At 42.7% G+C, this 25,042-nt stretch overlaps 1 protein-coding gene across 1 annotated transcript; it reads left to right on the top strand.

Moving 5' to 3' along the window:
* On the top strand, nt 1,795-22,448 carry SLC18A2 (solute carrier family 18 member A2). Its single transcript, XM_021399669.1, has 15 exons — nt 1,795-2,015; nt 3,605-3,956; nt 10,805-10,863; nt 12,203-12,286; nt 14,382-14,474; nt 14,860-14,949; nt 15,054-15,097; nt 15,177-15,237; nt 17,370-17,465; nt 19,033-19,111; nt 19,349-19,400; nt 19,842-19,905; nt 19,996-20,115; nt 20,828-20,961; nt 22,308-22,448. Exons 1-15 carry the CDS (start codon nt 1,898-1,900, stop codon nt 22,413-22,415), a joined length of 1,554 nt encoding a protein of 517 aa, XP_021255344.1. The 5' UTR covers nt 1,795-1,897; the 3' UTR covers nt 22,416-22,448.

Below are 25,042 nucleotides of genomic sequence, written 5' to 3'. Positions count from 1 at the left end.
ATAACTATTCTCTAAGCTGATGTGAATACAAAACACCCAGGCCCATGTTTTCCTGACAGAATACTGCTGTTGACATTTCACAGAACAGCATCCTGGAGGAACATCACTCTTCCACTGACCATCTCCTCTTGGTGTTCCCATCTCCTCTTGCATTTCACAGCAGTTCTCAGCTCAGTGGTGTAATATGCAGTGTAAGTGTCTCCAGGATGTGGATCCTCATTTCAGAATCAATAGCTTAGCAATTGCCATTGGTGGTATTTGTCGTGCCCTGGTAAAACTGTCCTCATATGAAAATAATATTTGGTGGATGTGTCAAACAAAATCAAAGCAACATGCATGCAAACAAAAAAAAAGAGGTGCTCTCAGCATCTACTTTCCCTCTTTTCACCACTTTTAAGAAAAATTTGCGTATAGCCAATAACACACTGTACCGAAAGCTTACCCTCATACCCAAGGGCTCATCCAGAGACGGAGTAGGTCCTGAGAGATCAATTTAGACCACATTCATTTTTCTTCTACCATTATACGGGCAACATTGCTCAGTATATATGTGCGTCATTAATTAATAAATTAATTCAGAAGCTGTGTGTTTACTGTGTGAACCGAGAGCTGCTGTAGATGCAGCAGCACATGTCTGAGCATCACTTCACAGGAAATCTGTGTAACTAATGAAGACCCAACACACTGCAAAGGCACACCATTTAACTTCTTAACTTATATACGTATGTGTATATATATATATGCAGGCAACACAGAGAAATTGAATATTTGCATAGTATTGTTGTCAGTTAAGTCCTGATGTTTGGCTCTGGGGCTGCATCAAGAAACTTCTCTCAGTTTCAGTGGTTTTACCAAAAGTGAAGCGTGGGAAGGTAGAGCAAAGAGCAACTCATACAAACATGGGTTAGCTAAAAGAAAACAGCGTGTTGTGTGGCATGAAAGACAAACTGAAATAAGGATGTTAATCTATGTCCAAACAGGTTTCTTCCTAGAATCATAGAATGGTTTGGAAGAGATCTTTAAGATCATCTAGTTCCATCTCCCCTGCTATAGGCAGGGATGCCTCCCACTATACCAGGTTGCTCACAGCCCCATCCAGCCTGGCCTTGAACATCTCCGGGGATGGGGCATCCACAGCCTCGCTGGCAACCTGTTCCACTGTCTCTCCACCCTCACAGTGAAGAATTTCTTCCTAATATCTAGTCTAAATCTACCCTGTTCCAGTTTAAAGCCATTTCCCCTCATCCTGTCGCTACATGCCCTGTTAAAAAGTCTCTCCCCATCTTTCCTGTAGGTCCCCTTCAGGTACTGGAAGGCCACTAGAAGGTCCCTCTGGAGCCCTCTCTTCTCCAAGCTGAAGAGCCCCGGATCTCTCAGCCTGTCCTCATAGGGAAGGTGCTTTTTCATCAGTTCAATAGCTGATCTGCTGCGTAGTCAGGCTGTTTTTTAGTAGAGATTATAAAGAAATGAGCAATGACTACAAAGGTTAGTGCAGGTTAGGCATGAAACCCATGCACTCCAGCTGAGAGAAAGGAATGATTTCAGTGCCAAATGCTACAAATCCCCTATTTCGGGGGGCAGACCCAGCAGCCCTGTCCCGACCTGGGCACCCTTTGGGTTGCGCTCAGCCTTGAGCGCTGCCTTTGCTCCCACGTACCTGTTTGGGCTCACCTTGTAGGGCACTTGGAGCTTGCGCTGGGGCCGGGGAGGGGCCGGCAGTTCGTTTCGTCGTCGTCCTCCTCCTTCCCCCTCCTCCTCCTCTGCCCCGACAGCATCCTCCTCCTCCTCTTCCTCCTCCTTCTCCTCCTGCCGCTCTCCGCTCCCGGCAGCGTGCGGGACGTCTCGGGGCGGGCAGTGGCTCGGGCCGCAGCCCCCCGCACCCGCCGTGCCCCGCAGCATGGCGTGGGGCGAGCTCAGCCTGCGCTGGCTGCGGGAGGGCCGGCAGTCCAGGAAGCTCATCCTGCTCATCGTCTTCATCGCCCTGCTGCTGGACAATATGCTGCTCACCGTGGTCGGTAGGTGGATGGTGGTGGTGAGGGGTTTGTTTGTTTTCTTTTTCTCCTCTCTCGGTTGATGCCAGAAATAATCTCCGGTGACAGATGTGCTCCCGGAGTGCACGATTTAACGCTCTCGTTCCAAACAGTGATTTCTAAAAACACGTCCGGTGTTCCAGGTGCTGCAAACACTGCCATACACTTTGTTTCTCTGTTACTCGCAGGATAAGGAGTTGTATACAAAGATCTTTATATATATGTGTGTGTGTGTGTGTGTGTATTTCTTTTTCTACCAAAATCCACTACTACTTCACAGAATGACGGCCGTATTTTTAGCTCAGCATCTTTTTTTCTCCTGTGGTCATGCAACTGAAACAACAGGCGAGATAACACTGGGCTGCCTGCTTCCTTGTGATAGTTCTCCTTTCCCTAGCGCTGCTCGTGAAACGATAGGTTAACACGAAGGCTATCTGAGTGGGTTTTAAGAAAAGCACTTCTAGGAGCTGGCTGAATGAAACAACCCTAGTTCTGAGCAAAGCTGAAGACGCAACTTTTACTGGCTTCGAGTAACACAGTGCCCAGATTTAGGAACCTACTCAAGGGAAGTGCTTGAACATTTTTCACTGGTAGTTGTATAAGTCCTCATATTCAAAGGTCTGTATCCATGTAGACTTCTGAAAGGGCTGGGAGAAGCTCCCGGGTTGTGGCTTGCAGCACAGCAGAGCCCCTGGGCTGCAGGTGGGGGCAGGCAGTGCCCAGCCCACCCCCAATGCAGTGCCACTCCTGTGCCCAGCTCCCCAGTGTAAGGCTGATGCCACCATGCAGACCTTAGCACAAACTTCACATCTGTTTCTAGCAAGTCCGTTCTGGATATTCTTTTTTGCATGAATATTCTTTCTTATGAAGTTTTTTGCATTTCATTATGTATTCATTAATATATGTGCCAGAAGCCCCTACAGTTATTTCAGTTGATGCAATTAGAAAACAGCTACGACCCTAAAGCATATCAAGCAGGTCCCTTCTGGGTGATGTTTTCAATGTAAATTTTAGAGAAATGGTGAAACATGTAAGCATCAATACATTAGTTCTGACTAGTTAATATAGAAATGTTATGACAACGGATTTTTTTCCCTTCTTATGACTGTTACTATTTTTTGTGGCTTATTTTATTAAGGTATTTAATTATTTTTTAACAGTTTGATTTAATAATAGTTTCAATGCTTTTCTCATCTTCTGTGTTTTCACAGTCTAATAAAGGGATTTAAACACTTGTGCAACAAGGAATCTGTTAGATACAGGTGTTAATACTTCTCATATTTTTCTTTCTGAATGATGTCTGCATAGAATATTTAATAATTACAAAAGCTGGCAAAAATATATACTAATGTGAAGGAACTTGATGCTTTAAATCGCACTTAGGAGTGTAATTTCTCCCAAGAGCAATCCTCTGTTTTAGTTCAGTGTTTCACCCTTTTGAAATCCTTACTGCTGTTCTCTGTAGGAAAGCTTTGTATTTCCTAATCAGCGCCGAAACAAAGAAGAAAATTTGGTGATTCCATTTACGCATAACCTGATAGTAAGATGCCAATATATTCTATTTGTTTTTCCAGTGCCAATAATTCCCAGTTACCTTTACAGCATCAAACATGAGAAAAATGCAACAGAAGTCCAGACTGCTAAGCCTAACGTCGTTTCAAAGACAATGGACAATTTTCAGAGCATCTTCTCCTACTATGACAACTCGACGATACTTACTGGAAATGAGTCTGATACGGCAGCACCCGGAGAGCTGCAGCACACTCAGACAGCACCCATGATGGTAAATGCAACCACTGCACCGCCAGACTGCCCTAAGGAAGATAAGGACCTGCTGAATGAAAATGTTCAAGTTGGGTTACTGTTCGCTTCCAAAGCCACAGTGCAGCTGATCACCAACCCCTTCATAGGGCCGCTGACAAACAGGTGAGGCAAACAGTGCTCACGTGTGATTCAGCTGGGGATTTCCAAGTAGTTTTAAGTCGATTGTGGCCCTGACTTACTGCCATTCTCACCTTATCTAGAGGAATATTTTAGTGAAATACATCCGATGCTTGCATCTCCTAACAGCCCACACCATTTCAAAATTAAATTGGGAAGCACATGAGACCTTCAACACTGTTGTACACTTTTTCTCTAGCTCCCAGGTCCTCAGGTTTTTATAGACATTTTTACTGAAGAGGTGTTGAGATTTCTTCAGTGCAATTACACAGTACCACAAAATGCTACGGCTCCGTAGTTAGAAGGATTCAGCCCCATGTACTGATGACACTTCTATTACTCCCACACATGGCAGTTGTGATATTGGAACTGCAGGTGGGGTTCAGGTCCATCCCTGCCTCCTGCAGACCCACAGCTGTGGGTGTGCAGTGGTTCCCAATCACCTGAGCTAAGAGCCAAGTGGGAAGTGGTGGAGCCACCATCTCTGGAGGTTTCCAAGAGCAGGGCAGATGTGGCTCTGAGGGACATGTTTAGTGGGAATGGGGGTGATGGGTTGGTGGATGGACTAGATGATCTTAGTGATCTTTTCCAACATTAGTGATTCTATGAAGTTCTCATTGACTTCCATACCTGCCAAACCTCGCCAAGGCCATGCTCCTCTCCGAGTTCAGTGGATCAGGATGACACCAGTGCAGGATCCAGTCCAACCTTCAGACTTCTGTCTCTGAATCCTTGTATATAGATGGTATCTTGAACAGTGTGTTTGGATGGTACGTTACAGGAAATCTGTCTGAGCAGGATCAATGTTGTAAGCACCAGTGTCAGTGACTTTAAAATAACCCACAACAACAAAAAATAATCCAAGCATTGATTATGTGTACATGGAGATTAAAAAGTATTTGTAATATCATTTAAATATTTTACATTAATTATTAATTTGATTTTATTGTTAGCATTCTGTGTAATTGATCCCCACAGAAGAAACTGCAGTTCTTCTAGACAGAGATGTTAATCTCTGTAGGGAATAAGCTCCAAATTATATTTAGCTGGGTCACTAATTTTCATGTTTCTCATTAAGCTATTTCCATAATGAAGATATTTTCCTTTCAGAAAATAATCCACAGAATAAATTTGTCCATTTCCTCAATTGCAAACACTTTTGTTTAAGCCATCTGGTCTAGTACCAGCTCTGGATGTTGGTGGCTTTGCCTGTGGCAGGGTGGTTGGAACTTGATGGTCCTTGGGGTCCCTTCCAACCCAAGCCATTCTTTGATTCTATGATCATAGGTTTAAACTTATCATTGGTGGTCATAACCAAACCCACATTTTTTAAGGTGAAATATTTCAGGTTTTGAACTAAAACTACCTTTCTTGGATTTGACGTGTTACATATATTGTGTGATAACTAAACTGAGTGTTGGATGCCATTTTGACAGAGGAGCATTCAACTGAGGGATAAGCAGAGGTCTCACAATGTTCAGAATACTGCAGCTGTATTAAATCTGTGGAACTGATACAACATAAAAGCTTTATGTTAGATAGCTTCATTTCTATTTCATTCCATTTCACCATATCTCTGTCTGCATTCCCTACAAAACAGTTTGCCATTACAAAATGACTTTTGCGCAAACACAGCTGCAACACAAGGAGCAGATCTAGATTTCCTGTATTGCTTTGTGAGGCTATGACAGCTCATCCACGATCAAAGCAGTATAAAGTCAAATCATATTATCATAATTCTTTGGGTACCTAGGTTTTACAAAGTGTCTATGTTACCACCCTATTTGTATTTCTTTTCTCTGGATCTTGCTATTTGTATCATAATTTCTACAGACTGCCAAACTTGGAAAAAAGAAATGACACACCCCACATGGCTGGTGGCTCTTTCCTTAGTGCAGTCACGTCATGCCACAGATAGGATCTCTGCCCTTCCTTTGGCAGAAGTCTGCGTCAGCAAGAGGGCACATGGCCCCCGATGCCTATCTGTGCCCTGAGCCCAGTGCTGGGGCTGGCTGCTGGAATCCCTCACTGGTCTTAGGGCTCGCAGTGGTGCAGATGTTCTCGGGTCTCCTTCTTGTTCCAAGATGTTCTCCCTTTGCTGCGTGTGGCAGCAGTGTCAGTGCTGCGCTGGTGGAAGCACTGGTGCTGGCAGCCCTGCAGCTGGGATGGAACCATCCTGTGGGTTTGCGCATGGAGCTGAAAATTCCCTCCCAGTGGCAGGGTCTGCAGGCTCAATGCCCAGTAAATGGGAAAAGGAGAAGTAAGGAGAGCACTCGGCCCCACGTGGCATGCTGTCCGCTCATCCAGGCAGTGTCCCCATAGTAAAGTGCCCTTAAATTAGATTTAAGGATCACTGGTTTTCTTTTGTGCATTGTTTGTGTCTTGGTAGCAGCATCTGCCTTTATTCTGAGAAATGTTTTGAGGGAAACATCAGTTCACGTATTTATCAATTAAGTGTTGGAGCCACTGGCAAAAAAAACCCCAACAAAACAGCTGGAAAACAGACATGTCCTAAGAACAATGTGTGTGTTCATTTGAAAGGAAGTGTGAAAACTATTATAAATGAAACAGAAGATATCTGAGTTATCATTATAAAGACTCTACCACTGATAAGCTGTTAAACGATCTTTGTTCTGGCAAAATTTAAGCAAAGTAGAACAGCTTAAGAAAGATGGGTTTCTTTGCTTAAAAGCCAGTGTGCACACCCTGTTTGTTAAGGTGTAAGTTTATTTTCAAGTAATTAGTGCACCATATTCACAGCTTTTATGTGTCATTTAAATGTAATTCTTCAGGAGTGGCTGAGAGTTTTAGACAAGCATATAGTTACTGGCTTTAAATATGCGCTGGGTTTGAGCACTTGGGTTTGTATAGGGTGCAACAGGGTGTTCTGTTCACACTAGTCTGTGCCAGAAAAAATTTTGGTTTCTGAAAATGTTGTGGGCTTTTTTAAAACCTTTTCTAAAACAACTAGAGCTGAAGCTTTTTAAGAATAAATTTTGAAATTAGTTTAACTCTAGAAGCCAGCTAAAAACGTTTCTTATTTAAAGCCGATCTCTTTTGGAGGAACACGAGACACAATACACACCTGTCCTGGTGAACTGGTTTGCAACTCAGGATACACCAGTGGCTTCCCTTTGCTCACAGCCCTGGTGAAGTCCTAGCAAACAGAACACCAGGGTGATGGTTTTGCTGCAGGATGTGCACAACACACCTCCCATAGCAGCACTGTTCCAGGGCAGACCCAATAAGATTATTTTGGCTCAAGTGCACGTTTTGCTTTTGCCTGCAGTGTAATGAATGAGAAACCATGCAAACAGCACAGCACTTGCTACAGGGCACTTTGTGAGCAGGACGTGCAGCCAAGGGGAGTCTGAAGGCTTTTCCTAATCCTTCCAGAGAAGAAATTGGGCACTGGGTTGCTGTGCTTCCTATGACTGATTCACTCCATTATTTTTTCCAAATCATTGCTGCTCGCTGTGAATTAGTCGGAGAGCGCAGCTGTGCTGGCCCCACCATTCACTACTGTCAGTGAGAGTACCAGCTGCCATGCAGCTCTCTCCCTTCATCTTCCAGCCTGAAAAAATATATAGTTTGAACTTCGCGTCTACCCATACATGGCCTCAAAATTCATCAACAAATGAACAGATATTTGCACGATAATTTTTACAGCCAGCTTGACTATAGATGTGAACTTCTTTGCATGTATGAGAGCGTGGCTTGAACCACTGAATATCTATGATGTATAGAAAGAGTGAGGCAGAGAAATAAATAACATTTACAACTCCTTGTTTACAGCCTAGTTCCCATGTAAGCTTTCCTTTGGGTTTTCAGCAGGTGATTGAAATGCCCGAGCATCCATCCCAGCTGGCCAGAGTCCCTCTGCCTCCCCAGCACAGAGCGCTGTGATGGAGATCTTGAGCAAAATCTTCTTGCCACAGACTCTCCCTAGTCTGCACAGGGGTGAAGCTGATGGCCAGAATGCTGTCCCTTGGTACCAGTGTCACTACACTGTCACAGTGTTAAAGTCCTTAATGGATAGGCAATTAGGCTCTAATGTTCCACAGCTGCTAACCTGGTCAGTGTAACCTTTATTTGAACGCTGTACAAAACCTGACAAGTGGTTTTCTCTTTGCGGAGTAACCTCGTTAATGGGCATAATCCACTTCCAAACAATTCTGCTGTCTGGGGCCAACATGGCACCAAAGCAAATAATTTAGGCATTCTTTGTCACCAGCAGCCTTTCCTCTCCCTGCTGTAACCAGTGGCTCTGTTTTTTCAGGAGCCAGACACACTTGTAGGGAGAACTTCCAGCTGCAGGTGGCCTCCCTGAAACGTGCTCAGTCCGTGGCTACTGCAGATTCTCGTGCAGTGTTGCGTTAGGAGAGCTTAAAAAAAATGACTTGTTAAGGCATGGCAGCAAGGAAAATGGAGACAAGACAGAGCAATGGAGCGTGCTATGTCATGGCAAAAGCAGAATGGCCCAGGGGACACAACCTCTAAACACCTGGTTGATATGGGTAGTGCCAGTCTGTTCTCTCTGGCATTGGTCTGCTGGACAGACCAGGGACTGCAGCTGCAGATTTGTGGTCACACAACTGCCAACTAATTAACATGGCTATGTAAGGAGAAGGCAGGGCTTGCTAAGATTATGCAGGAAAGGCAATCTGCATATCCAAATGTCAGCTGCAGGTGGATAAGAATGACACCAGAACAAGAATAACCTTGACTTCTGGAGGCTCAGCAACCTAGAGCAGGGCAACACATCATCTCCAGATTAGGGGAAGTTCCAGGCAATTTTGATGTTTTCAGAGGATTTATGATTTGCTTGATTCAGCACAAGCACGTCCTCTGCTGACATTTACACCTTCACATCTTGTACGGTGGAACACAGGTGATATAGATTTTTAGCTAAAGAACTAGCTATATCCACACAATCTGGATCTGAGATGATGCTCTGTGCAAAGGGAAAGGCATGTGTTAGACCTAAGAATGTGCAACAAAGCATCACAGTCTACTGGGTAGCAAGAGCAAGTTCTGCTCCAGTTCTGCCTCCATGGTCCTCAGCTGTGTATTGCTTCACACCTAGTGACTATGTCCAAGATAAAGGAGGAATAATATCCATGGCTGCAAAAACTAAGGCCAAAGTTTGAACGGGTTTTTTCAGTGAGCATCCAAAGCGACATCCAGAATACTTGTTTTCTTACAGCTGTCGATCGCCAGACACTTTCCAAATGTAGGAAGCCTATTGAAAGAGGTGGAATTTGTTTTAACTGGATGGAGGCTGGTCCTTCAATTAAGGTTACAAAACTATGATAGCCCTTCCATTTATTTAGCTCATTAATGATTATGGAAGATCTCACAGCTAATGTCTCTTAATCTGCTGATAGAGGTATGGATATGGGAATCACTTCAGATAGCATTCGTCTTCAAGCAAATAACTGATTTCAATTCCATGTAATTGTAGGAGCACTGAATTGCTGTCTCACAGCCCTTGTGGCAAGTCATATTATTATTAATTTATTATTTTTTACAGAACTCAGACTTGCTGTCCACAGTGTCCAACCTAGATACCTCCGGGTTGGCTTTGACACACAAAACACCTCTTTGTAATGGAAGAAGGAATAGGAACATTTGATTTTTGCGTTCATCATACCACAGAGAAAAATGATGTCATTCACCAACAGCAATAACTGTACCTGCAGGATTTTTTAATCTGTATTTTTATCAGTGCTTTATTTAAGTTAAAATTTCAAAATCAAAGCAACTATGGTGAAACTCTCTGTGTCCTGTTCCGTCAGCCCATATGGTCCTTACACGTATGGAAGTTATATCAACAAAATAACAGAAGCTCAGAATCAGTATGCTGGTTTACCTATTGCAGAACTATTGTTGCAAGTAGAGTGAAGAGTTCTGCTATAGACTCTTCCATTATTTCCTTGACTAGTTAGACCAATACTGCCCACATAAAGTCCAATATTGTCACATTATTGGAAGTTAAAGCCAATCTGTATTACTTTTGTGGGTACATGGATAGTATTTTTAATTCCAGAGTGGAGTTCTAATGACATGGAAGGTAGCCTATTTTGAGGCCTTCATTGAAATCTCAAGTTTAGCTGCCTTAATAACGTGTTTGCTTTCCAACAAGAAAACAATTTATTTCCTGTAAATTTAGAAACTTAAGGCAGCCAGGCATATCAGCTTGTTACTTAGGGTTTTGATGAAGAAGGCTTTGATCAGTTCCACACTTAATCCTAAATCTGTGGAAAAGCAAAAATGTTACTCTCAAACTCTTTGGGAGCCATTCAGTGCTTGCAGTTGAAGCAGAAATCCCAATGAAGCTATTGACAAGTTTTCCCAGAAAAAAAGCCATTAGTTTGACTGTGTCTCATTCCAGTCGCTGTCTCGTGAGGATGGAAACAGATGATCCTTGAAACACACTGTAATATTTCAAAGTTTAGCATAGTCTGATGAATCTCCTGTACTCATATCCTTGGCAGCTCCATGGAGACCCACAGGGGCTTTACTGGGAACAACTATGGTGGAATGAGAACAGGCTAATTATGTTCTAGTGAGAGAAAGATTTCTTTCAGGGATTTCAGATAAAAATTCTGCTTTAGCAAACAAGAAGGCATTTGTAACATGGAGTAATTTGATCATGTGGTCCCCTATAAATAGTTCAAAACCTGGAAATGAACTACATGTCAGGTTTTTGCATCCTTCACATGTGTGCAATTGTCTAAATTGCTGAAGTCCTCATGTGAGAACGTGTAACTCCAACAGTTAGTGAGGCAATCCCAAATGTGTGAACATTTGTTTTTGTTTTTTTTCTCCAGAATAGGCTACCAGATTCCATTGTTTGCTGGCTTCTGCATCATGTTTCTGTCAACAATCAGTAAGTATTCACTTCTTATTTGGTGTGGTTCAAGTGTAACTTTTAAAAAAAGGATCTACAATAATTACCACTAGGATTTCTTGTAGATGTAGAGGAACTGAGTGTAAAAAAAAGCATAAGAGTGGCTGTTACAGAGATTTGACAAGCATGCTCCTATGACCCTCTCAAAGGAATTCACTGCCTTCCATCCCCCTTGGGCCAGTCCCTTTTTTAGCCCAACCCTCCTCTCAGCTTCCTATGATCTGAGCAGTGCCCAAACACTCTTGAACCAATAGAGTTTTCAATCATAAGAGGGCTATTTTTCAGGATCTCTAACAACTAGGGATCACGGGGCCTTATCAGAAAGGGAACACTAGGCCCAAGAATAGAATATAAAAGTCAACAGTATCATAGCGTTGCTTGACATCACCATAGGATGTGCAAACAGGAGCACAGCCAACAAGTCATCTGAGATAACATGTCCACTCCAAATGGCATTGATAAGGCCTACAGCTGCTGGTATACGTTCACTTTTGGTGCGGCATTTCAAGAGCTGGCCCAGAGGGAAAGAGTACAAGGGATCATTAGAAGCCTGTGAGGAATTATTGAAAAACTGAGCTTGTTTTGGAAGACAGATCTAAGGTGTATCAGAGTCTATCACAAAAGGGGAAGGGAATTAATGGTTTTTCATATCTGCTACATGTAAGAAAAAGAAACAATATCAAAGAAAAATTTCATTAAACGTTAGGACAGTATTTCTGACAGCAAGGAGAGTAAAGCCATGGAAAAAGATTACCTGATGGTAGATTCTGACAGCTCTGGATTTTTGGACCATCAGACAGATTTTGGTTGGAGATAAGAGCAGTAATTCCAGTTTACGGCCAGATGCCTTGCACAGCATCACATGCAGAACACCCCTGTAAAAATCTCTCAATTTGTTTGCTGATTAGAAGAAACACTACTTCAAGCCTAGGAGCTTGTCTTAGATCCTGCTTTCCCCAAACACTCAGAGGTTTAGGCTGGGCAGACTTAAATAAAGGCTGGAAAGGAAGGTCTTATTACTCCTCTGTGTGCAGCTGAATCAGAGCAGGATGCAATCAGATCCTGAGTAATTAGTTACAACGACTTGGGTGCTTGTATTCTGTGTTACCAGAAGGCTCAGACACCTGAGAACAATTCAACACTGACACCTCCAAATGCAATAAGAGATAATAATGCAGTTAGCATTGAAAGTGACACAGGCACAGTAAACACCTGACTAAATGGCATGAAGTTTTCTGTTACAGTTCAAAGAAATCTAACTTTTTAACCTCGTTAGAGTTAACCTAATTTTAAAAATTTGCTTCTGTCTTTTCTGTAGTGTTTGCCTTCTCAGGAAGCTACACACTGCTGTTCATTGCAAGGTCCCTTCAAGGGGTGGGTTCCTCTTGTTCTTCAGTGGCAGGTAAGAGAGCATACAAGAGAATAGAACACAGCTCGCCAATCCCAGAGTTTTCAGTAACAGTCATTTCTTAATTGTGTTTTCTTCTGTAGTTTCAATAATGATACAAAGATATTCAAACCAAATCTATTTCACTTAAAAAGAAAACTCTGCTTCTTTCCTATGCAATAGCTCAAAAGCAAATGTCTTTTCAGAACTTGGTATTTGGGCTGTGGTAAGGCAGAGCGCTAGGTGAGGTACGCTCTCTGGGGTTTCTGCGTACGTGCCTTCAACATTTTAAATTCATTTTTAGCCCTTTCAAAGGTCACCAGGAACTTATGTTGGTACTTATCACCGTGAGGATTTTACCTCTGCCTGTTCCTGAAATTTCTGTTACAAAGTGTTGTTTCCAGTGTCTTCTAATTCAGCCTACTGAATGTTGCCTGTACTAGGTGTCCAAGGTCAGATCTATTTTTTTTTTTTTTAGATGAGTATGAGTTTTTATTCCAAATTATTTAATCATTTCAGGAACAGAATCTAGAGAAAATATGTTTTGTTCATGAATATAAATTTAACTTGAGAGGGGAGGCGAATAGAGCTTCCTGAGGAAAAATTCCCCTTCCAAAAGGGGCAGGTCTATAAGCAGGGCTTGCATCCACTCAGTAGGAACTTAGCAAGCATTTGGCATCAGGATTCCTGCTGTATTCCCATTGCTGGGACTTTGCTACATCCTTAGTAGCTGAAGATATCCAGCTTGCCTTGGCAGCTGGGGCTATTCAACAGGGATACCCAACCCCAGACAGAGCACTGCCCTGGGAGCAAGCATCACCTTTTGCTGAAGATGGGTCACACCCATGATCTGTGTGGGGGTCCGTTGTTTTTCTGGGGGTTGCTTGTTTTGTTGTTGTTTTGTTTCTTTAATTTTCTAGACCACACCACATTGCACACTGGTTTCTCTTCCCTGGTTTTAAATCCAAAGGGGTGGAGTGGTTCCTCACTGATGGTTTTTCTAAGCCTTTGCTCATCCACTGTGCTCTTCTCTGGACTGCAGCACTGGGTGCAAAACCCGCCCTGTATCTGTGCAGGTTTATTCCTATCAGTGCATAAACCTTCATCGGCTTTGTGTGGCATCCTACTCTTTTCCAGAATAATTCTCTGAATCTCTACAAATTTTCTGTGAATTCTCACGGTGCTCTCTAACTCGCTTCCCAGCATTTCATGTGAGCAATCTGAAGTCAGCCACAGCTTTCAATAAGCATGTTCATTCAGGACTTCTGGTCTTGGTGCACACGATGGTCGGTATTTACTCAGTGATCACTCATGCAATGCTGTGTTTCCCCTTTCCGGCTCACTGTGTAGCTGTGGACCTTATTTACTCAGTGCTGTTGGAGCCTTGATTTGAAAACAGAATTAATAACTTCTGTGAGGACTCTCCTGTAGAATTCATCGCTGAGTGCTTCACAAAAACAAATGAGTTAGCTTCATGTTTCCTTCTGTGAAATGAAGGCTCATCATCAGATGAGCAGAAGTGCGGTCAGTGAAGATAAATGTCAAAAGCACCCTTTAATTTTGGATGCTGATCTTGAAAAACACATTTTGAAAGTAATCGACTGTGCATGATCCTTTATGCTGAGAGAACAGCTTGCAGTGACCTGAGCACCGCTGCCAGTGGGCCCCAGACCTCCTGCCAGGTACCAGATTTGTGTGCTGATAACAGACTGAACACTTGTAACGGCTTGGTTTTGCCTGGTTGAAAAGCATCATCTAAACACTCTGGAGCAAAGGGAAGGACAAAGAACCCAGCAAATCAGGGCATCATTAATTTACTTCATTGATACGGTGTAATAGAACTTGATATGGGGAGCATCTATGTATGCCAAACTCCCTTCTGCTTCAAGGCAGACTCCATGGGGAGGGGACATAGACACACACAAATTTGTATGTATATATATATATATATGTATATATACTTATGTATACAGACACCTAATGTGACCTCTGTCTAACATTCAGTAGGGCTGGAAAATGATGACAAGAAATTGTAGGACACAGCTGCCTAATTTACACTTTGTTTTGTACTTTTTGTTTTTGTAATTTACACTTTTTGTTTGTGATTTAGGGATGGGTATGCTTGCCAGTGTATACACAGACGATGAAGAGAGAGGCAACGCGATGGGAATTGCGCTGGGAGGCCTCGCTATGGGAGTATTAGGTCAGTGTCAGGCTCTGCCACCAAGGGCAGCCATAAGGATCCCACCTGTGGCTTGTGGAAACATGGAAGGGTGTCACTGAGTGCCATGTTATCATGCCATCTCCAAATTAGATTCACAGTGCATGCTAAGAATTGGTTCTTACACAGAAACGTATCTTAGGCAGATAAAAGTCAGACAATGATCTCTGTGATGCTGAGGTTTCGTTTAAATGGAAGAGCATTTTGGGGTGTGAAGAATATGGTTTCCATAATCACAGAGATCATTGAGATTTGGGGGTTTTTCAAATGCATCCTTTTGGCCCCAGGGTGTCCAAATGCTTGCAGAGGACACTTGTTCAGGATCAGAAACGTGGCCTCACCCCATGCTCCTTCCTTTCCCCTGTAGTGGGCCCACCCTTTGGGAGCATCATGTATGAGTTCGTGGGGAAGAGCTCTCCGTTCCTCGTGCTGGCAGCTCTGGCTCTGTTCGATGGAGGTCAGTACCACAGAGTCCATATGGCCCTGTATGGATGTAGCACACTCCCTTAGCTGCTAACCCTCCTGTTGAAGCAGTGTTACAGTATTGATTTCTTTCCACAGCTGTTCAATTACTTGTTCTGCAGCCATCCAGAGCACAGGCAGAAGTAAGTGTTGCAGTAAAATGCTGTAAGCCATAGCTGACATTTTGCCTTTCCTAATGCCAAGTTTTCATTTATTTCATAGAGTCAGAAGGGGACACCATTACTGACGCTTCTGAAGGACCCGTATATCATTATTGCAGCAGGTACCAGATCTCTTTTATTTATATATTCATATATTTAAACCAAGTGCAGGCATTATTCTTGGCATCCTGGAAAGCTCCAAGCTAGCCTGGTTTAGCCATAATGTCACTTGCTGTTTTCATTTACATGAAGCTCAAAGAACAATTTTTCTTTTTAATTATTATTTTTTTTTTTAAAATAATTACATTGAAAAATGACAGAATTCACTGCATCGTTTGTCAACCACAAGTGAAAGATGGCTTTATCTTAGGGGTGCTGCAAAGGGGCCGGCAGTTCAGGAGTTTTTTCACACTCTCAATTAATGTACACTAATTTCATGATATAAATTCAGATCTCATCTCCTGGGTGTGCGTCACACACTTGACCCATAATTGTTTGCATTTCCAAAGCACAAGTGCTTCCTGACTGATTCATGTATCTGCAGCACTCCATTCTCTTTAGCTGAGCCATCAGGAGCTCAAACACGCCAGTCAGGTGCATGGTCTCTATTGGATTTGCCCTGAATTTGCAGACCTCCAGCTCAGGCTCCCACCTTTCCCTCGCAGTGTGTCCTAAAGACCAAAGTACCTTTATCGCCATGCACATGCCTACCTTGACAAGCTCTGGTTATGTTACCTGTCCTAATGAGAAATAGCTGTAATACAGGCATGTGTATTTCTAATTCCTTTGTGCAGTTTGACGAGAGTAGGATAGGATCTTTTCTGTTTAGCTGCCTCTGTCTGAATGGTGCGGGTTCCTCTCGATGCGATTTGTTTGGCTTGAAATGTTTTTCCAGCACCGAGCTTGAGCTTGGCTGGGTTTGGCCAGAACAGGGCAGCCCCTGGGTGCTTGGCTGGGTTTCCTTGCAGACATGGAGCCTTGCAACAGAGTGGAAAGGTTCCCATTGGATGCAACCCTTTGACTGCAGGGTAAAGGTGAGCAGAGCGGCTACTGCCTGCCCCAGGAAGGGAGCGAGCGGCAGGCCTGCAAGTTCATTGCAGCAATCACAGATACACAGCCTAATGTGGTCTGACAGGTTCGAGCAAAGAATGACATCCATGCTCATTTCGTTTTGAAGCGCGCAATGAGGAGCCTGTTCCAAGAGGAATAGTACTTCTCTGACCTCAAGACAACTTAAACTTTTTATTTTTTTATTTTTTCAAAAAGCAACATTTGTAATGAGTCTTTGGGATTATAAATATTAGAAAGAAAAGTGGGAACGCACATCTGAGGCTGTCAGTTCAAGCAGTGACTTCCAAACTCCTCTGAAAGCCATTTTGTGAAGGATGAGCAGTGGGAACACATCCCATGTACACATGTTAGGTTCTTTCTCAGAAGAGGGAAAGGAAATCAAAAGAAATAGCAAGGGGTTTAGCACCCTGCACTACAGCAGCAGTGCTCTCCTGCAGGCACTGGGACTTGTGCTGGAGCAGGAAGCAAAATACTACTTGGGCAGAGGGGCCGCAGGCTGGATTGAGTCAGCACTTCTGTCCTTTGCACTTGAATGACCAAATGTCTTGAGATTCAAAAAGATCTGGAAGCACTTGAAATTCATACGGCTGGGCAAGCTGAGCCAAGCTGTGCCCAGGCTTTGTGGCTGCTGGCAGTGGGGTCTGAACACAAAGCACCCCTTTGTAGGGGGCAGGCATCCCTCTGGCTGCTCGATGGTATTTTTAGGACCAAGACCTCCGCATCTCCTCTTCCTCATTCTGGAGTGATGGAGGTGCAGGTCACAGCCCATGCCTCTTACACAACAGCGCTCTGATTCTGCCCCAGGAGACTGGAGACGAAGACCAGAAGATGGGAGTTTTAGTTCATCATTTGCAGAACATTCAGACCTTGTGAACTTTCTAAATGTCACCAGGCTCGCTGCAGACTTTGCTGCCCTCCCTTCGATTATGAATATAGCTTAACCTTTATTGTAGAATTTCTGGTATAACTGAAATATATAAAAACTCAGTGTGCAGTGATTTTACATTCTGTTCTTTTTAACATTAACCAACATTTGGTGTATGAAAAACAGGACTGTAAAAAGCACAATGTTTGTTGTAAAAGCACTCGCTCGCTGCGCAGCTTTTTATTCAGAATCAAAATAAGTAATTTTTCAGCTTTGATAGCTTTGATTTATTTTTTTTTCTCCTCTCCCTTTCCTAAGGATCAATCTGCTTTGCAAACATGGCTATTGCTATGCTTGAACCAGCACTTCCCATCTGGATGATGGAGACCATGTGTTCGAAAAAATGGCAACTTGGTAAAGTACAGCGTGTCGTTTTTGTGTGCTGTTATTTATCTGATGGAAGTCTCCATTCTGACTCAGTCATGATGCTCTTCTTATATGCAGTGGTGCTGCTGTAAAATGCACCATGAGCAGCCCCACGGGGCCATGCTGGAGGTTTATTGCTAGAGTTCAGTGTTACTGCTGCAGCAGAAGTGAGACTTACAAATCTCGTATTTGAACTGAGATTCCTAGCGGGAAAATATCCAGTCTAAGAATAATTTTACCCCTTAATGATATAAGTAATTGAGTCCTTTATGCTTTGTCTGATTTGTCAGCATTAATTAAAGTTTTTAAGCCTCTTAAATTATATCTCAAACTGCAGGGGTTTAATCAAATGATGATCTTAGGCAGTTATGAGATCCAGTGGTTTGAAGCTCGATTTCAAGAAGGTACAAAGGGTCCTGATTTCAATCAATTAACATTACTGTGCATAAAGCTAACTTAGAAAATTGCAGCTGTGCTTTGGTGTACCACAGCTTACTGCTGCATTTGTACACCCCAACCTGCAGGTCTTACTGAGCAAACCTTTGCAGGATTTTTCCCAGTTTTCAGGCTCTGCTCTTATATGACCATTTGGAATAAAAGGCTGCACCAAGCCATAGTGAAGGAGATGGCAGTTGAACAGGTGAAAAGGTTTCCCCGGCATCGCCATTGTAACCCACAAGGATTTCAATCACAGGATATTGCTGTGCTAAAAATTACCTCCTGATTTTTCTTATGAATATCAGAGAGATAGGAAGGAAGATGGATAGGCAGGAAATGAGAAAGCCTGTGTTGCCTTGGTGAGGGACAAGGAGTGCACCCGCTCAGTGGAAATTGTTTGACTGTGTACCATAACATCATAGCCGCTTTGTAAATCAGAACTACCTTCCAATGCTTCCTCCCCCATTGCCCCTTGTCTGGGCTCTGCCCACAGCATCATGAAGGGAGAGGAAGAGGACGAAGCCTCAAGCACTGGAACCAGCTTCTAAACCAGTGGTGTTTCCCTCAGGCTGGGCAGACACCAGCCCTCACCTCAGGTCAGAAGGGCTTTCCTCAGGCCCTCGGTTGCTAAGCATTACACATAGCCAGTTAGTGATCTGTATTAAAAACCTACTAAATCTTAAAAACAAAACAAAAAATCCTGTTTTTAAGGCGTCTTCACCTTCAGGAGCTCAGCTTGAGCTGTTGCCTGACCAGGGGCCTAATGGTGGCCTGTACTGCGTGGCACTGAGGTGCTTGCAGGGAGCAAGGCCTGACCTCCGTCCTTACACCCACTCTGCCACCCAGAAATATCCGTAAGGGGAAAATGAGCTTCCTTGAACTATCTGCAGTTAGAAGCACTTTTTTTGCAGGTGTCACACTGCTCCTGCATTTCATAGATGATGTCCTGAGATTGCATGAAAAGGCTGCAGCAAACCGGATATTTGATTCTCTGGGCTGTGCACAAAGACTGCGTTAAATGTATTTGCTTCGGAACGCCGGTGTCTGGCATTTATTAGTTTCTCCTAACACCTCGCTGGAATTGTTGTCGATAAAACATCTCATTCATATTTTCCAGGCGTTGCGTTTCTTCCAGCCAGTATCTCTTATCTTATCGGGACTAATCTTTTTGGGATACTTGCGCACAAAATGGGAAGGTATGTTTCATTTAAAAAATATGAATAATCTTCCAGTGTGTTCGTGCACTGTTTCCAGGAGCAGTTTGTTGATGTTGGAAGTTATTAAAAGTTGTTCTAAAGTAGCAAAATCATTTTTGGAACACATTCCACATTCAGTTGCGTAGGTTTACATTTCAGATGTGGCTCTCAACCAGCCCAAATCATCTCGAGTGCCTTACAACCACCAGTCTCTGAGTGATGGTTCTTCTTTTACAGGTGGCTGTGTGCTTTGCTAGGAATGCTCATTGTGGGAATAAGCATCTTATGTGTAAGTAGATCATTCCTCTTTCAAACCATCCGAATCTTCCCAAGTTCATCTTTGAAATCGTGCTTTACTGTGAGATTTCACTGAAGCTTCTGCCTTCCAGATACTTCACTAAACAATGTGCAGCTAACAGGTTCCAGATCTGAGTGCTTTCAAATCTCAGTGCTTCAATTACTTTGAAGGAAGGATGGCTTTTAAAGGAGGAGGAGGAGCATTTTTTTGAGCTGTCACTCAGCATTTTATTCCTGTTTGTAATGGCAAGTGTCAGTGGTGTAATGGCTCTCATCTGTAGTAGTTCCAAACAAGCCTCAAACTCTAGCTTGCACATCTGTGCAAAGTGCGTGCTAACTGCTCTGAGAATTTCTCTTAGAAAAACAAAACAAATTAGCACCTCATTAGCACATGCAGTGTGACCTAATCAACTGTCTGAATTGTCATGTACAGGTACCATTTGCTAAGAACATCTATGGGCTCATAGCACCCAATTTTGGAGTTGGATTCGCCATTGGTGAGAAAATTACACTGACTTGTTCAGTCTGTTGTTTATGTAAAAACCAGGATAGTTTTCCTGAAATCTGTTCCCCTCCCTCACAACCAGGAATGGTGGATTCCTCCATGATGCCCATCATGGGCTACCTCGTGGATCTGCGCCATGTGTCAGTCTACGGCAGCGTGTATGCCATAGCTGATGTTGCCTTTTGCATGGGCTTTGCAATTGGTAAGTTTTGCATTTTCCTGCTTACAATAATCTTGACCATAAAGAGAAACATGCTGTGATGTTAGATCATAGAATCATAGAATTAGCTAGGTTGGAAAAGACCTACAAGATCACCTAGTCCAACCATCCACCTACCACCAACAACCCCACTAAACCATGTCTCCCAACGCTATATCTAAACGTTTCTTGAACGCCTCCAGGGACGGTGACTCCACCACCTCCCTGGGCAGCCCGTTCCAGCGCCTGACCACTCTTTCAGAAAAGTAGTATTTCCTAATGTCCAGCCTAAATCTCCCCTGGCGCAACTTGAAGCCATTCTCCCTCGTCCTGTCACTAGTTACAAGAGAGAAGAGGCTGACCCCCAGCTCACTACAACCTCCCTTCAGGTAGTTATAGAGAACGATGAGGTCTCCCCTGAGCCTCCCCTTCTCCAGACTGAACAATCCCAGCTCCCTCAGCCGCTCCTCATAAGGCCTGTGCTCCAGACCCCTCACCAGCTTTGTGAATTTTTTAGATTTTTTTTTAGATGTGAATGCTCCTTGGAGCATCTCTCATCTCTTAGGTGCAGGTGGGGTAGGGATGTTCAAATTGCAACTGTACATGTACATCTTTTTAATCAATTTGAGAAGTAGGAGTATTGCATGTAAAATTACTGTTTTGAGTGAATGCTTTAAGTTTTATGGTATTCAGAAAAAGGGTTTAATTTTAAAAGGTCCCTCGGCTGGTGGTGCCATTGCAAAGGCGATTGGATTTCCATGGCTCATGACAATTATAGGGATTGTGGATATCCTCTTTGCTCCTCTGTGCTTTTTCCTTCGAAGTCCACCTGCCAAAGAAGAGAAGATGGTAAGCATAACACCTTTTTTATGTTATTTTTTTCAGTGAAATGAATGATAACTTATTTCTGTATCTTTGCCTGTAACTCCCCAAAACAGGACCAACACACTCTATCTCATCCTCATGCATCAGTTCTGGAACAACCCCACCATGTTATAGCTCCAAGATGCACAAAGAAAAGTTTAGTTACATGCTCCCAGCTGTAGATCTGGTGTTCCTATTACAGTGAGTCAGGTTCTGCAGTTCTGTTACTGCCAGAGGCCACCTACTGCTGTTCTTCACAGGGTTTCCTCTCCTTGGCAAGAAGATGAGATGTTCCAGCAGGGATCGCACCACGGTGCAATTAGTAGGCAGAATTTCCCCCAGGGTTGAGAAAATCCTGAGTGAGAGCAAGTACAATGCTTTGCTGCAACTGCTGTCACTGTGGCACATCCAGCCCCTGGCACACCATCCTTGCAAATGCTGAACAAGGTTGACTTGTCCCCAAAATGTATTGGGAAGAACATGTAATTCTGTATGTTTGATGTCTTACTATGCATTTATGGCACAGAGGGACAGGGTTAGTGGGCATGGTGAGGAATGGGTTGATGGTTGGACTAGAAGACCTTAGTGGCCTTTTCCAACCTTAATAATTCTATTACAAAGATCTGAAAGGCAAGAACAGAACCTAGTGTGTGAGCTGTGCAAGCGTTGTACTGGCACTCACAGAAGAGAAGCTGGTGATGTGCATCTTGCTGAGATGTGCTGTGCATGAGGACAGACTTCCAGTGTTGCACATTTTTGTGCTGCAGGATCCCAGAGATTCCAGCTAATCCTATTGCATTTGTTACATGCTCTATCTGATAAAACAGCATTCTTTGTGCAGATTGGGATAGAAAATTAACTTTGCAGTTGGTTTGTACCTGTGACTCACTTCAACCTCATCCAAGGCTGAAATCTGTTCTGTAGCATTCATGCTTCATGTCCCTTCTTGAGCTCCCTGCTCCTTGTCCTTTCATCCCCACCAACTGCAGCTGCTTCTGGGTGAAAAGCAAACACATGAGCAGGAGGCTCAAGGGAGACACCTGGGGTCATTCACCCAGCTTTTAATCAGTGGTGATCCAATAGGAGAGAGCTAAGTTACTGCAGCTGGAAAGCAGCTAGATGTATTTGACACAGGGGCTGAAATACTGGCTCCACTAAGCCAGTAGAACTGTGCTGGTGATATAAAGATCCCACCTCATGCACCTGAAGACATATAAACTGAATTCACTGTAATAAAAATCAATTTAGTTTCTGCTGTTGTGGAAGAGAGTGAATGACAGCCACAACTGAGTGCTACACAGGAACGCTAACATTCACCTCTTTTCTTTCAGGCGATACTCATGGATCACAACTGTCCCGTTAAAACAAAAATGTATACTCAGAACAACATCCAGTCCTATCCCATAGGTGATGAAGAAGAATATGAAAGTGATGAGTAACGTTAAAAGCCATATAATATATTTTCGTGTACAAAATGCAGTGTTTCATGTGAAACATCTCATCCAGAAGTATGTTTTAGTTGTACTGTAGAGTTAATAGTGGAATGGTCAAAAACCAAAGGTATATTATCCATCTCCCATGGTTATAAAGTCAACTGCTAACTGCCTTATGAGGAGGGAAAAAAAGCTTTTATAGAGAATTTGTATAGTGTTTACCTTTGTGTATTTAATTTCATTGAATATTACACAGTATATTTTTGATTAAATGTGTAGTATAAATCTGTATAAACATGTGAATTTAAACTATTTGCTTTATAACACCAACTCATTGACGTGTGTTACTTCATGTTCTGTTTAGAGCTGTAAGAATGAACTCCGCTCTTGCCAATAACTTCTCTAACTCACTCAGCAAATTCTGGAATTAAGAGTTTCGATGTGGCAATGAGCTGTGTTTATTTTTTAATCAACTTTGGATCATAAGTGAGGAAGGCGCAACTTCTTCCCTCATTTCCAAAGTGCGCTCTTCCTGACTGCCTGTGGAACATCGGGAAGAAGAAAATATTTCAAACAGATGAGAGTATCACTGTAGTCAGTACAATTTAATGAAATTTTAACCAGATAAGCAGCTGTGCACAATGAAGCCCCCAAACAAACACACAGCACTGGGTAAACAAGTAAGTCTGAATGTATGCAGTTCCTTTCCCTTAAAGGGAATAAGAACTGCCTGAAAGTACTGTTTTCTATTCCCATCTCTTGGATTTTATTTTTCACATCTCGACTTTGGTTTAGATTTGCTGTAAGTGACTGGCTAAGGAAAGCTGCAGGATCTCAGTATTCAGTCTCAGCGCGTACTGGATGTAAGCTGGCAACTTGAGCAGTTAAAAATATTTTATGTAAATGTGTATGCAAATGCATATATTCATTTTTCAAAAAGGAAGTAAAAACATCAACTTTGCTAAAGATAATAAAGACAACTTGTTGCCAATTCTCTTAAGGTTTAGGTACACGGTCTAATAGAGGAACAGCACTGGAGTAGATGGCCTCTGTCTGCAGGGAAAAATTCAACTCGGAAAGAAAGCATTTAACATAACACACAATGTGTTTATCAACTGTGGTGTCTTTTTATTTGTATAATTAAAATATGGATGTGCCTTCTTTCCTGTACTTGCAGATGTTTTATGTACTGCAGCATAGATACTATGTTTACATATAGTTTTGTAAAGTGTATATATGAATGGTCAGAAAACATGAGAAATAGTGGATCAAATTTCAACTATTGCTTTGTCAATAATGATGCAGTCAGACCACGTTAAAATAAAGGTATCTAAAATAAGTTCACAATCTGCTGTAATAAAGGACAAAATTACTCCCCCACCCTTCAGCACTTGCCCCATGCATTGTGATCTCCTGTAAAGCACGAACAACAACAACACTGAGTTAATTCTAGCCCTGGGAAAGCACTCCTCATTTCTAGCCCATTTATGACTCCGAGTCATAAATACACAACTTGTTTAAACAACGATATCTTCCAAAACCAACCCCCCCATCACCTGACTGCTGACCTGAGGTTTGACTTCTGTGAAATGGGTATGGACTCAATGTGCATTGCCAGGATACACCCTTGTACACTGTACCACAAGAGGTTTAAGTAAGAAGGAGTGAATATTCTGAGAGAACAGCGGGAGAGGCTTGAACAGTGTGAAGGGATAAGCAATACAAGCTGTAGTTGATTTGAAAATCCACTTACCAGTTTTATAGGGGTGCATTTTCTACTGCGTTCTTGTGAATATGTAACAGATGGAGAGTCTTCCTTCAAAGCTGAGAGGTACTGAAGACAGACAGCAACAGCGTACAGAGCGCGGTTCTGCAGCACACTGAGTATTTCACTGCCACCACGAGACAATTGTGTGTATCGATGACTATGTATGTTTGGTTCACGTTTTTACGCCACGGAGCATTTGGATGATCACAGTTTTGCCCTGGGAGGCATGCTCTGCTTTTGTCACCAAACAACAGGCAGCTCACGGTCATCCTGCACTTTGGATTTTCTGTGGATTGGAGGAATAAGCGGATGTTATCAGCTAACAGTCAAACACTCTCTTTGCTGAGAGCTGGTTCAATCACAGAAACACAGAATAGAAAATATTCTGTCCCGCGAAAATTTGGGCTTCTCCCATATTTTGTATCTTTTAGTCCTCCCCCTAATCTGTCCTTCCTTGTGATTGTAAGCTTCCATGCACGATTTATTTCAAATATGGGGAATTAGAATGAAAATTAGAATGATTAGGCAAAAATGAGTGAGTAAGCAGTAAGGACTTCTTTAGTTACACGTTAACGTTTTCTAAAGCACAAGACAAAACAAGATTTTTTCTTAGCCCTTCTCCCCTCCCAGTCCAACTCCTTTGGTAGCAACTATCACCAATAACTGCACGGCAAAAACAAAAACACATTAGCATTACATTCTTTGCATTTTATAATATTTTCTAGCTACACACGATCAATCAACTGGAATCATCATTTTGAACCTATTATTAAACTGCACAGAAGAAAAATAAATGCATATCCAAATACAAAGAATGCATGAAAGACCAATTAATTCAGCACTCAGTAATTTTATTTAATGCAAA

Source organism: Numida meleagris, chromosome 5, assembly GCF_002078875.1.
Source record: "Numida meleagris isolate 19003 breed g44 Domestic line chromosome 5, NumMel1.0, whole genome shotgun sequence".
NCBI lineage: Eukaryota > Metazoa > Chordata > Aves > Galliformes > Numididae > Numida > Numida meleagris.
The sequence above is the reverse complement of the archived record's forward strand: the minus strand, read 5'-3'. Positions and strand labels throughout refer to the sequence as shown.

Excerpts from the sequence above, each read along its gene's own strand:
- SLC18A2 (XM_021399669.1), top strand. The coding sequence starts at position 1,898 with ATGGCGTGGGGCGAGCTCAGCCTGCGCTGGCTGCGGGAGGGCCGGCAG. Across the intron at positions 2,016-3,604 it reads TATGCTGCTCACCGTGGTCG|TGCCAATAATTCCCAGTTAC; the intron begins GTAGGTGGATGG and ends TTGTTTTTCCAG. Across the intron at positions 19,906-19,995 it reads TGGAGTTGGATTCGCCATTG|GAATGGTGGATTCCTCCATG; the intron begins GTGAGAAAATTA and ends CCTCACAACCAG.